At 32.7% G+C, this 14,116-nt stretch overlaps 2 protein-coding genes across 7 annotated transcripts in view; one reads left to right on the forward strand and one right to left on the reverse strand.

The window, feature by feature from the left end:
- Nucleotides 1–8,924, forward strand: part of LOC105248921 (puratrophin-1) — a 286,834-nt gene extending 277,910 nt beyond the window's left edge. For 5 of the 6 annotated variants that reach the window (XM_011254000.3, XM_025413141.1, XM_011254001.3 and 2 more), the window contains 10 exons: nucleotides 4,445–4,889; nucleotides 4,969–5,221; nucleotides 5,546–5,621; nucleotides 5,724–5,897; nucleotides 6,094–6,465; nucleotides 6,641–6,784; nucleotides 6,886–7,099; nucleotides 7,183–7,299; nucleotides 7,392–7,595; nucleotides 7,685–8,924. In XM_011254000.3, coding sequence (XP_011252302.1) covers nucleotides 4,445–4,889; nucleotides 4,969–5,221; nucleotides 5,546–5,621; nucleotides 5,724–5,897; nucleotides 6,094–6,465; nucleotides 6,641–6,784; nucleotides 6,886–7,099; nucleotides 7,183–7,299; nucleotides 7,392–7,595; nucleotides 7,685–7,905 — 2,220 coding nt within the window. In that variant the 3' untranslated portion in view covers nucleotides 7,906–8,924. The remainder of the gene's footprint in view (nucleotides 1–4,444; nucleotides 4,890–4,968; nucleotides 5,222–5,545; nucleotides 5,622–5,723; nucleotides 5,898–6,093; nucleotides 6,466–6,640; nucleotides 6,785–6,885; nucleotides 7,100–7,182; nucleotides 7,300–7,391; nucleotides 7,596–7,684) is intronic. The other variant, XM_020026786.2, reaches the window with a different exon arrangement.
- Nucleotides 8,925–10,973: 2,049 nt separating this feature from the next.
- Nucleotides 10,974–12,812, reverse strand: LOC105248923 (syntaxin-17). Its single transcript, XM_011254003.3, has 5 exons — nucleotides 12,400–12,812; nucleotides 12,129–12,324; nucleotides 11,822–12,033; nucleotides 11,429–11,645; nucleotides 10,974–11,289 (listed from the first exon to the last, which is right to left on the reverse strand). Exons 1-5 carry the CDS (start codon nucleotides 12,529–12,531, stop codon nucleotides 11,141–11,143), a joined length of 906 nt encoding a protein of 301 aa, XP_011252305.2. The 5' UTR covers nucleotides 12,532–12,812; the 3' UTR covers nucleotides 10,974–11,140.
- Nucleotides 12,813–14,116: the final 1,304 nt, after the last annotated feature.

Below are 14,116 nucleotides of genomic sequence, written 5' to 3' on the forward strand. Positions count from 1 at the left end.
CTCAGTGTGCTTAACATAAGAGTCTGCCTATGACTAGCGACAGTGTATGATTACTTTAACGGTTAATTAATGTTGCTTAATGGAGCACGCAAGGTCTGATAGAGAAGAAGATTGAGAATCGCTTTGAAACTTGATCGTAATATATAACAACAATCGGATAATATTGCATCTATGTCTTACGTCAGTTTTATTTCTTGCTGTGTAAGATTAATAGGAACTATAATATCGAATATAAGACAAGAAGAGGATAGGTCGATTTAAATCGACACAGTTAACTCATTCACGATGTGTTGGCATTGCATGATTCTATCGAAAGGAATTGCTTTAATTCATGCGTTTATATATTTCATAGTTTAAATTATTCAAACTATTCAAAACAAGTGTCAGCATTTGAAATATTTTGCGAATTTTAAGTCAAATAAATAATCTAACGCGATAAGCAATTTATACATATAAAATTTATTTAATTTTAATAATTGAAATTTTTTATATATTATGACTTATGTATATATGATCTTATACATGTATATAAATAATAATACCGCTGATCCAAGCGCTTGTCATTGCCTACAAACGAGCAGTTTGCAATAGAAACAAATAACTCGTGATTGAATCACAAAATGGAATTCAACTTGTTAGCATACCATCGCTGCATAAAGTGTGACACATATGACCAATTATATCAGGTCTTATAAGACTACCGTGTTCAAACGAGGTGTGAATCATTGTACTAATCCAGCTCTACCAGTCCATAGAACTCATCTATAATTAATTATACCGCAGAATGTTGTAATAATACCTCGTGACTTAGACTTTTACCGCATCACGCATTCTTAGTTTTTTTCCAGCTTGTCTTTTGCAAATCCGTGCATTTGCCTATATCCGTGTTATAATAAAATTCAATTCACAAACGATACCGAGGAATCGTGCACGCCGCATGTAATTATTTCCAGTCGTCGATCGCGAATCACGCGCGCTCGAGCTTACGAAAGATCGCGCATATCCTAGTCGCAGGGTATGTTAATTAGGTGCTTTCATGACGCTCGCATTCGAAGAGATATGTCACAGGGGAATCTTTCCGACACTGAAAAGTAACCTCTGCCTACAACGAGACTTTCCATCCTCGATAGGTACGATATACTGTTCGTGTGCTGCTGCCATAATTAGAAAGTATAATCGGCACCGCGTGTTCAATGTTGTAGAGGTCTTTGCGCTTGCGAAGTTTCTATATTAATTGACAATTTATCGTGATAATCAACGATAGTGTCAATTAATGAACGCGTGCACACACACACACATACAAACATATACACATACGGTAATTCGCAGGCAATCTACGTATCCGCGAGGTTGGTCACGTTTTAGCTAATCTAGTTTCACGCTCCAGCAATTATGCTCCGAGAGGCATCTTTTCACATTCCATCGTAATAACAAACCACAAGCGTGCTATACTAAGGAATTTTTGTACTCATAATTTCATATTGTATAATAATTATAGACCTAACATATATTTTTAACTGTATAAATTATGTATACTCGATAAATTATGCATATATTGATATTAACTTTTTATATCAATTAAATGCAATTATCTCACTCGTTCTTGATAACACGTATAAATTATTTGTGTTTAATATACATATAATTATTTGAGAAAATTGTTATACATTTATGTCAATTTATGTTGTTTATACAATTATGTCACATTTATGTCACATTTATGTCAATTTATGTCACATTTATGTCAATTTATGGTGTTTATACAATTATGTTACATTTATGTTGTTTATACAATTATGTCAATCTTGAAATAGCGTGTTTTATCTTTCTTGAAATCTTCTTTAAATACATAAATATAGTAAAATAAACGTACTTTCACGATGATCTTGGATTTGCATCGGTCTAGATATGCGTGTCACAATGAGGGCGCGATAATAAATTAACAAGTCACTGGCAGACTTTCATAATAATGCGGGTTAGTTTTCTCTCGTGTAGATAAACAATTAACAGGACCGCGAGATATGCGGACTGTCTGGGAAGCGGAAATAATGAACACACCTGCGACGCTACATGAATCTTTAAAGGATCTTGCTGCGAGATAATCTAGATACATGAAATTTAATAATCGCCCCTATGCACGCGCATCCACGAGTACGTAAGAGAATCGCACGCCTATGAGGAGAGGATTATACCCTGTCGAAACGATCCCTCTGATTAAACGATTCAAGAAGAAAAATGGAGAGAGAGAGAGAGAGAGAGAGAGAGAGAGAGAGAGAGAGAGAGAGAGAGAGAGAGAGAGAGAGAGAAAGATGGCATTTCACGACCCTGAAGGCAATAATTTATGCGCTCTGCAAACCACTTATAATCAGAAAGATGGACCGGGTGCAAATTGATCTGTTTCGATAGAAAGATCGCGATATTCTGATTGAAAAGTGCGCAAATCATGGAGATTAAAAAATAATGTCGACACGCGTGAATAATTTATAATCGACAGTCATTTTGCATAATTCAATTTGGATCAGCGTAATTACATTGCATCACGATAATTGCTGGAATGGAATTAAATTTATATTTAAAACTTTATCTTTAAAATAACGATTTTTTTCTTGAAAATTCTATCTTGATTGTTATTAAGTGATATTAAAAGTATCAAATCATTTATATTATAATAATAAAAAATTAAATCAAGTGTTTTATTACTTTTATTAAACGTGTTGTTGTTAATAAATTAATAAGATGTGCTCTCTTCTTACATCTATAAAATAATACAAAAAATTAATTTGATAAAATATTTTTTATACTAAACGGATGCGAGATTGTATCGATGCGTGTAAATAATGTCAGCATGCTATTCAATACTTAAGCCACTAGCGTGAAAAAATATAATATTGCACGTGTTATAAATTTTCTCACGAGTGTCATGCTTCAACAAGAGAAAAGTAGCTCCGATAATTTGAGAATCTTGGGGGAATCAGCCACGTGCACGTAAATGAATGCCATCGGGATAGATGAGAAACACCCCGGACTGCGAACTGTTCACGATCGATACAGTAAGTTGTTGCCCTAAAAAATAAATACAGCCGTTCCATGTAATAATATTCTCAAGAAAGCAATTTATGATTGATTGCAAATATTTATAGGATATCTTTATAGGATTGCAAATATTTATAGAATACGCGATTCATTTAAATTTAATAAGGCTTATTTAACTGCAATTGAAAAATTAATGTGCATTCTTATTTAAATTAAAATTTTAAATAAAACATTTCAATATAAATATGATAAACTAATTTGTTTAAATCGCATTTAAAATGTTTACACATTACAATTTAAATCATTATATAGAATGCAGTGAAATGACATTTTTAATAATTGACGTCTCCTAATTGACACTCCTCTCCGAATCATTTATATTCGAACTCTACGTATTTCCTTCAATTCACATCAGTATTATATATCTAAAGCAGTTACGTGCCACACACTTTCTACTTACGATATTAAAGTGTCTCAGCTCTGCGGGACACATGATATTTTATCAGGGTTACAATATGACATATATCTTGCATCTACCGACGAAATACTTTCTTCTTTATACAGGAGCCTTTCTTGCGCTTCTTCCTTAAACGTTCAACCGATTTCATTTCGCGCGTCCTCGATCGCATATTAATGCATCATTTATTTATATCTAATAAATTATTCGTCTGGTGAAAGCTTTTTCAATCACTTTACGTATTATGTATGATATCGACGTAATTCCCTATCGACGGCGATTCTCTCTCTTTCTCTCTCCTTCGATCGTGCCATTATATCTTGAGCGATCGTGGGATGAGATACAGGGAACGTCTTTCGTCACGGATACTCGATCGAGCAATCCGTGTTCCAGGATGTAGTCGAGCCGTGTCTAAGTGGATTTCACGCTCACGCGAATGCGAGAGTACGTGTATCATCGCGTCGAGATGCGATTCCGAGCGTGCACGCAGGCTTTTCCGTGTAAATGCGCGTGTTACTCGTCCCTTCGCAAACACGTGTTGTAGACCTCTGCAGGATGGTGATGTCCGCACGGTCCCCTTGGCTTATCGTGACATTATTTACCCCCATATGTCGATTTATGACCCCTCTATTAGGAACGGGTCTGTTGGGCGCCGCAGGAGTCCTGCAGTTCTGCGGTACCAGAAGGGATACCGAGATATCGTCTCGAGAGATGAGAGACCCTTGTCCTTTATCGCTCTTCGTTATGAGTTGGTAGATGAAATATTTGGCTGACTTCCGTTATAGCCTACTGCTCGCAAAGTTCTAAATGAAATTCTAGATAGAGTTTCAGACCGAGTTCTGAAAGTAAATGAGCAAGAAGATACAAACTTACCAGATTAATGTTCGCGATTACGATCGAAATTACAAGTACACTTATTTATCACTGATTGTCTTCTCTTTCTTCGTGTTACAGAGACACCTGGACAAAGGAAGCGACCTTGCTGAGGCGGCGAGCGCGAGCGGACTTCGCGAGCTCGCGAGATCTTTGAAGCAGCATCTGCGAGGATTCGGGTCTCGCTTGGAGGACAGACGGGAGTATTTGGAGGACACGTCGAGATGCTGTCTCCTTCAGGATCGCGCCTACGAGTGGGCGCAGGAGGCACGGCTAGCAAGCGAGAGAAGATCACAACAATTTTTGATGGCGAGGCCACCTCTGCCACCCGAACATTTCACCGAGATGATGGCTCTGGCGGAGAAGCTCGGCAACGAGGTCCTTTTGGAGCAATGTCGTATCGCGCGAAATAAGTGCGCGGAAGCCCTTGAGATCGCTAGGACTACATCTGCCCCGGGAAGTCCAGCGAGAAGAAGATCCTTCGCTGCTTCCGAATCGACCTCTTGGGATGATACTTTAGCAAAAAGTGAGATTCCTTCTTCCTTATTCTTATATCGTCGCAAAAAAATATATAAAAGTATAAATTGGAATTAAACATATTCCAGGGACATCCTGGGATGATAGCGACAGCAGCGCTTCTTACGCTTGTCCGATGGAAAGCGTCGGATCAGCTGGCAGCGGTGGTCGACCGGTGCTGGATAATATCGCTGAACTTCGAGAGAGTGCTGAGCAACTTTTGGACTGCTCGCCACCGCGAACACCTCCGCGAAGCCCGGCTCCGAGAAGACTGGTTAAGCCACCGGTGAATTCGCACCTTCACAGATCAGCCAGCATTGCGCCAGGAATGAAGGCAAAAAAGTATGATATTCACATATATTATATATTTTTAATAATTTAAAATAGATTTTTATTCTATTATTCTGTTGCTCGCACGGATAAGACTAATTTTTAATTAGAATTTTCGATGTGCATAAAAAATTAATATTAAAATTTAATTGAGAATATAATAGAAATATAATTGTAAAATGAAATGATAAAATTATAAAAGCACGTATCCTACGCATGACATTTCACTACTTTACTAAAGTAGCCATCCATTGTTCTTCCGTGAAATTTCCTTTATGCTATCGTGCTCGTTATTATACAGTCGCAATGCCATTAATAAAGAATTTCACCTTGCAGAACAATACTGCTCATTATGAGGGAGATGATACAGACTGAACGAGACTACGTCAAGTCACTCGAGTACATAATAGAGGTAATTGCCATGTGCGTTATTAAAGTTTATTCATGCGTAATTTTATTATTTATTATCGCATATACTGAGGATAACACATTTAAATTTTCTTGCTTCTTGAAGAACTACATCCCGGAACTCGTACGAGAGGATATTCCGCAGGCTCTTAGAGGACAAAGAAACGTAATCTTCGGGAATGTCGAGAAGATATACGAATTTCACAGTCAACACTTTCTACGCGAATTGGAGCAATGCGAGCAATCGCCTATGCTCGTGGGGCAATGTTTTCTCAGACACGTAAATATAACCATGTATCAATTCTTGACAATAGGATATCAAACATCTTAATATTTCAAATATTCTAAATATTTTATAAATATCTTATAAATAAATATTTATAAATATTTATAATATATATTTATAAATATTCTATAATATTTTATATAAATATCTTAAAAATATATAATAATTAATATATATAAATATCTTACAGGAGAAAAAGTTTTACCTATACGCTTTGTACAATAAAAATAAACCAAATTCGGATTCATTGATGGCGGAATACGGCACAAACTTCTTCAAACAGAAGCAACTAGAATTAGGGGATAAAATGGACTTGGCTAGCTATTTATTGAAACCAGTCCAACGAATGGGAAAATATGCCTTGTTACTTCAGCAGCTAGTTAAAGCCGGCACAGATTTATCAGAACAACTGTCCGGTAAAGAAGAAAAGGAAGAGAAGGAGGATAATATGAAACCCGTAGTCGAAGGTGAAGCGGATTTAAGAGCTGCTGAACAAATGGTGCGATTTCAACTTCGACATGGAAACGATCTTTTGGCAATGGATTCGCTTCGCGATTGTGACGTACGTTACATTTCTCATGATTAGAACATAAAAAATTAATAATATCAAAATAATAATAATTTACTTTAATAATTAAATCTCTCTTACATATGTTCTCTGATAATGATCTTCATAAATATAATATTTATAATATGAATATACACGAATATACATAAGTTGTAATATTATTTCATAGGTAAACGTAAAAGAGCAAGGAAGATTATTGCGGCAAAACGAGTTTTTAGTTTGGCAAGGAAAAGGCAAAAAGTGTTTACGACAAGTCTTTTTGTTCGAAGATCTTATACTTTTCAGTAAAGCAAGAAGGTTTCCTGACAGAAAGGTAATATTTTGTGAATGTCGTTTCAGATTAAATTATATATGTTGATTTATCTTTAGTTTATTAGAAAAAGATATTATTTATATAAATATATTTGCTTTCAGAACCTTGATATTTACATCTATAAACATAGCATTAAAACGACGGACATTGGCTTGACCGCTGTTATAGCGGATTCACCCACAAAATTCGAAATTTGGTTCCGCAAGAGGAAACCGGGTGACACATATACGTTGCAATGCGCGAGTGAAGACATCAAGAAAGCCTGGACTGAGGAACTTAGCAACCTTTTATGGAAACAGGCGCTTAGAAACAGAGGTAATTTATCATATTTGCTTTGTTAATTGAGGGAAAAAAGTATGGCAGCGAATTACAATTGATATTTTATATCACATTTTTAGAAGTGCGCCTGGCAGAGATGTCGAGCATGGGTATTGGAAATAAGCCGTGTTTAGATATAAGGCCTAGCGCAGATCAGATTAACGATCGTTCTATCAGTGTAGCTCAACTTTCGAAGAGTAAGTATAACTAATTTAAATTATCGAAAATATATTCGCTTATGTTGATGATCTCGAATATTAAGACAAAAATTTGAATTTTTCTCGCATAGCACCCAGATTTAGAAACTCTATAGCGGTGTCAATGGCAGAGGACTCCAGTCGCTGTAGCAGAAGGCCGCACAGCGTAATTTCCGTTAGCTCGTCTTCGAGCAGTGGTGGAAGTAGCGGCCCTCCTACTACACTTAATCTTGGATTAGATACGAGTCCACGTCCGCATCATCGTAGTACCACACTGAACAGTCAGTGTAGTGTTGGTGAGTATTATGCTTTGACTACAATAATTTTTTGAAGAGAGCTTGATAATCAATCAAACCAATCTATAATACTAATATTCATTTTATAGAAAGTGGTATTATTGCTGATATCTCAATCGTGTCGGATGACGGAGGTGACAGCACTGAGAGAAGTCCTTGGAATTCAACCTTGGAGAGTCCTACATCCTTACCTACGACCTCGACTCCTCTGCAGTCGCCAACCAGCGGAACGGCAGCAACGATTACTCCCGTGTCTTCAACAGACACGAATCTCACATCTTATGACCAAGACATGTCTATTAATCTATGAATTTCTCTTTCTATACAGAGAATATCGCGAAAACGCGAATCTATAATTGATTCACTTGCAAGTTTGTGTTACGATTACAAAGATGTAACACATCGTCGCGGCATATTTAATTAAGTATTATGAGGTATATCGTCACACGCATACTGTCGAATCATCCATCGTATTCTTGTGAGCAATTTATAGTTTAATGCGACATGAAAAAATATAAATCTGCAATCCGATAGGTCGCTGCATTACGCTTAACACGTGTGCCCAGCTACGGAATTTGTAATCGTATTACATATAAATGTAGATTCTCTTATCTTATAACTACAGAAATGGTACTGAATTTTAACATTTAACTTTCAAGTGAATCTGTCTCTGTAAATTTATCTTTTGATACGCTTCGAAATTCACAGATCTATGTGATCATATAGCTATTGAGCTATTACTTATGAAGCTCACTGATATCTGGTTTCTGAAGTAATAGCAATATGTATTTTCTTATTCTGTCTTATTTTATCAACGTGCTCAAGACACGATGCTAGAGAGATATGTTCTATCAGATGTACGATTTTATCGAAGTATATATGGTACCATAAATGGTATGCACTGGTCGCTATTCTCATTTACATCGGCATTCCTGATACAGCGGTGGAAAATTTTGTGAATCTTCCCCGATAACTTATGACAATTTTATACACTTTTATTTATATTATAGTTGATAAATATAATACTTTAACTCCACATTGTGTTCGCGTTTACTATGTATTAAGGAAAATATATGGATACTACGAATCGTACAGAAGTTGGAGAAAATATATATTTTCCTTAATCATCACGCTATCTCGATGATGAATCTAACAAGTTTTGATTGTGGATTATATGTTCAGGAATGTGTGTCAAATCAATGCGCACATATACATACTAATTTGTAATATAATGTAATATCAAAAGTTTATACAATGTAGACAAGTAATATAACCAATAGTCTATATATTACTTACAGATTATATATATAAAGTATTATATATTCTTTTTTTCATGTCAGTCATTTTTGTAAAATCTTTTATTATCCATTATAAATGTAAATCTAACTCTGGCCTGTACTCGAAAGCCAAATTTCTGTTAGAAAGTACTCTCTTATTACATTTAAAAAATAAAGTTATTTTAATATATGTGTGGATAAATGTTTTGGAACAGCTTAAGATCAATTAAAATGGTAAGCTTGCCTTAAGACAATCCACACTCCATATTCCAATGTCTTTATTAATAAATCGATTAGTTCAACTATGCAGAATCGCTCGTGATTTATCCGCAATAATGGTTAACCGGAGAGATATCCGCCTTGTAAGTATAATACATGTTATTGTTAAAAAAAAACAATTATAAACTTGCAACTTTAAGCAATTTTAGACGAAATTATATTCCATGAAGGAAAAAAATGAGATCAATTTTGTAAATCTTTATTTTTTATTTTTCTAAAATAAAAAAATGATATCATTTTGTAAACTTTTATTTTTTATTTCTAAAGTAATATCATTTAATTCTTTTAATTTGAGTAAATATGACATTGAAATAATAGCTATTCGTCATTATGTGATTCTGCATTGTTACACTGCTTCCAAGTAAATCGATTAATTAGCCATTCATAATGCCAAGGTCTGTCAAGGTATTGTAAGTATACCTTATAGATAGTGACCAAACTGTTTATTTCGTATCATTATCTTTTTTGTGCGAGGACAAAAATCTAAAGTATTTAGAAGTGTAGATGTAGATCATAGAGTGTGTTACAAAGAATTTTGGCACAGTCCGATGCACCCTATTTTATTATACGTTATATCTTATTTGCAATTTTATAATCATTTTCAATCAAAAGTAAATCAATTGCGTTTACACATGAATTTAAATTATAACATAAATATACATCGGTGCACCTGGCTGAGTATCCCGATCTTCGAAAGTAAAACTAAACAAAAGAAAGTAAACAATTTCTATTTTCCACAATCTGTCAATGCGTGTTTGGTGTTGCTTTTGAATGGAGGGATGTTGGATAACAATAACAACATAGTACCTTATAAGAAAATATGCCGATAGTCACTTAATATTACACACGTTCTTAGATATTTATTAATATTTTTTTAAGTAGAACACTCTTTAGTCCTTAGAATTAAATATTTCCATTATGAATAAAATGTATATATTACATTTAATAACACACTTATTTCAGTATTGTACTGTTGTCTAACACCGATGTATTTTATTACTTGCTAAATATACTGTATTGGGTGCCTTTTGTAGAGAATTCAAATCTTTTTAAAATATTATATCCCATATTATCTATTATACACATATGTCTATCACTTCTATTATATAATTATTTGCCAGAATATATTCATGTTTTGATTGATTATTATAAGTACATATCGTGTACCTTATATTTTAAAATATTTTAATAATTTTTTACAAATAGTTTAATAATTTGTATGTCAATTGGTCAATGTAAGGTATTTTTCTATTTATATAATTTTCTTGCCTTAATAAGTATGCAAAAAAATGACATTCTTTAAAACAATCCGGTTCTGTATTTAAACTGTAAATAATATACTTTCAAAAAAAACTTAATTTTATAAACATAATCACTTAATGTGCATAATGCATGTTCATAGTGAGTGTTTAAGTTTCATTTAGGAGCCATAAATATATTAATTTATAGGTAAGCAATTATAAGCAGTTGTCTGTAAACTGTTGCGCACGCAGAGTATATGTATATCTTTAATAATCTAAAATAATTTACAAGGCACGTGAAAGGCATAGAAAAAAAGTCATTGCTTTACAAAAAAGATATGTCTTAACCTGATTTTGGCCATGTGTGCGTATATTTACTCAATTTCTATCGAAATACGTTGCGTATTAAAGACCATGCATATTTTAACAAAGATTCATAAATTATTTAGCCAATTATAAGTTCAAGATCTAGTCAATATTTTTTAAGCATATAAAATTACAAATATAGTATATATATATACATATATTAAAAGTGTTAAAAAATTTCTTTTAAAAAAGTTCTTAAACAATTCTTAAACTATGTAGTTTTGTAAAATTAAATCATATTTATGTACAAATAAAAACCATATTGCATATTAGAAGTTAAAAAATGTGCAAGTATCTTTTAGCAATTTAAAATTTACACAATAGTGCACTTCTTTTTATGTCTAAAATAGATTACATCACATGTCGACCAAGTTAAATTCTGTCACAAATCTTTCTTATCTTCTTTTAAATTATCAGGACAAGAAATAGATTTCTTAACATTTTTAAGATTGACTGCTGATGTATTTGCACATGTTTCATGTTTTTGTGATTCTATTTGTTTCTTTTTTAATAATGATCCGCCTGTAAAACCTAAAGGGAAATATATTCACTATCTGTTATCTATCTGTTATTTGTCTTATGTAATTTTAGAAAATTTAGAAAATTTTACTAATATTATATATATATATATATATATATATATATATATATAAATTTATATAATACTTACCTAAAATTCCACAGCTTAGAGCAGCAAGGCCACCAATTTTCATTCCAGCTAATAAACCTATTGGTCCTCCAATACATGTGCCTAACATAGCACCTGCTATAGGATACGCAGCTACTTTATATTTGGAGGCTATTCCTAGATATCTCGTACCTTCATTCACATTTATTTGAGTTTCTTCAACATGTTCTTCAATGTTGTCAACCATTTCTTTCTGATGCTGTAAAAAAATTTTATATATATTTTATGTATAATTTATATACATACTTATAATAAAGCATATGCATATAAGATGCTTTTTCTACCTTTAAAAATTAAAGAAAAAAATTTAAGAGCTATTTTTTTCTTAAATTATATTATGTAATACAAATTGAAATGGTATATATATATTCTTACATGCACAATTTTATTAAATTCAGTAAAGAGCTCATGTAATTGTTGTATTTCCTCTTGCAAACAATTCCAGACACGTATACAGGTTTGCTGATATTGTAAATCTTCTCGTTCTACTTGCAATTGAATATCATTATCATTGAATGAATGTTTTGTCTCTTGATCTTCATTCTTTGATGGTACAGATGACAATTTTGATGCATCTAATTCCATTTCTGCAATTGATATTAATATCTATATTGATTCTTAGATTTTTATGTTGACCAAAATTAATTTAAGGGAATATTATATATTGTATTACGTTTCTTACCTAAATATTCCTCAATTGTACACATGATACTAGTCCGTGCATGTCTTGTCAACTTATCAAATTTATCAATGTCGACATCAAGAACCTGTGCTCTGAGAGTTTCCATTTGATACAATAATTCCTTTAATTGTTTAATAATACGGGATACATTAATATGTTCTTTCCTCATCCGTTCCCAATCATGTTGGTTTTGATACTGCAGAAATATAATTTGCTTACATACACACATGAAAAATGCTTTAAATGTAAAAAAATTTGTATATATGCTTACTTTTTTAATATTGTTCTTGTGTCGTTTTAATAAATTTACATGATGTGGAATAGCAACGTTGAAATTATTAATTTGAATTTCCAAACGTCTTATAGGTTGTTTGATTGTAATACTCTCTGATAAGGCTGACATGTTTTTGCTAAAGTGTTGTTCACGCGTTTATAATCCTACGTAATTTATATCTTTATGATAAGAGGCAATCTCTTTTACTCTTAAAATTCACTCTTTACATATGTATCTAAGTTTCATGTAATCCTCCTAATTTTTACTATAGAATTTTTATATAGATAAATGAAATTAGCTAATAATACGAAATAATGTGCTAATGTTTTATTACTACTTCACTAAATTGCACATATCCCGTCTTTGTTCAAGATCAGCTGTTGTATATAAACACGAGTACACAAACACAGCTGTAAAAATAAAATGCTATTGCTTTGCCATCTGTAGTACAGAGATAGGAGCAAAGAGAAATCTCTTCAAAATATTCCAATAACAATATTGATGCATAGAATATAAAATAGAAAGACAGAGTATGTGCACAGCTAATGAAATATATAATTCAATTTTTATCAATCCATATACAAGAAATATTTCTCATTTACAATTTATAAATATAAATTAACAGTATGATACACCGAACATTGACTTTATCGACAGTGTAGGAAATTTTGGATATGTAATTCTCACTTCTGAAATAGATGTGGGTAGCTGTACTAAACGAAGTTTACTGAGCCCGTTTCAAACAATAGAAAAATATTCTTCGACTTCTCTTTAAATTGTGTTCTCTTTAAATTGCGTTCTCATTAATTGTGTAAAAAAATATCAATTAAAATATTGAGTAACGTGATACAATTTCAAAAAGGTACGCTGCAATAATAAGAAACCTTTTTCTTTACAATTAGCGGACTGCGGGTGATCACAGAGTGCGCGTGCGCATGCGCGGCCATTGCCGCTTATTACGTTTCCCGCGCGTTATCGTGCAAGCAATTTCCGCGGTTTTCACGTTGAAAAAAAAGTTTCGCGTGTGTATAAGTGTCGGTAGTGCCGAATAAAGTGTCGTACGATTGTTTAATGAATGTTAATCAGTATGCGTGATAAGTATTATAAGTACATTTGCGCGCATTATAATTCGCAGTGTCGTTTGTAACCGTGTATTTGGATGTTTGATCGACAACATAAAAATCCAAAATCATTGTCGCATGTTCTTATCATCGCCATCTTGTACATTATGCAGTCGAGCATTAAAAATATGGATCGGATAAATGGAGGTACATGTATAATAATTAGGATTGGCTTTTTAATATCGCTGACAGTTGAATGTGCACGCGCGTTAATGAAGGTTACATAATTAATCCTTAGCTTAAATACAAAATATATAACCTACAAAATGAATTTTTTAAGCATCAAGCATTTTGCTCATACAATCATAGCTTTATGTTATATCTTATTTTTATTTAAATTGTAATAGTGTCATATCCTAAGTTTAAAAAGAATCTCTAAAATTCTTGTCATATTTAAATTACAATAGATTTCTTTTTATTTTATTATGTTTAATCAGTTTGCGTCATGATTCTAAATTGAGATTACTTTTAATGTACGTGTAAATTTTACATTTAGATATTTAATAAAAAATCTTAAAATATTGAAATCCAATAATATCTTGAAATAAATAACAAAAATCTTGAAAAATATAATAATCATATAAAATCGTACA

The sequence above is a fragment of the Camponotus floridanus genome, unplaced genomic scaffold (genome assembly GCF_003227725.1).
Source record: "Camponotus floridanus strain SB8 unplaced genomic scaffold, Cflo_v7.5 scaffold60, whole genome shotgun sequence".
Classification (NCBI taxonomy): Eukaryota; Metazoa; Arthropoda; class Insecta; order Hymenoptera; family Formicidae; genus Camponotus; species Camponotus floridanus.

Bases quoted from the DNA above. Each gene is read 5' to 3' on its own strand.
- LOC105248923 (XM_011254003.3), bottom strand. From the start codon at position 12,531: ATGTCAGCCTTATCAGAGAGTATTACAATCAAACAACCTATAAGACGT. The intron at 12,325-12,399 runs GTAAGCATATAT...ATATTTCTGCAG, and splicing joins ACAAGAACAATATTAAAAAA to TATCAAAACCAACATGATTG. The intron at 11,646-11,821 runs GTAAGAATATAT...ATTTTTTTACAG, and splicing joins AATTTAATAAAATTGTGCAT to CATCAGAAAGAAATGGTTGA.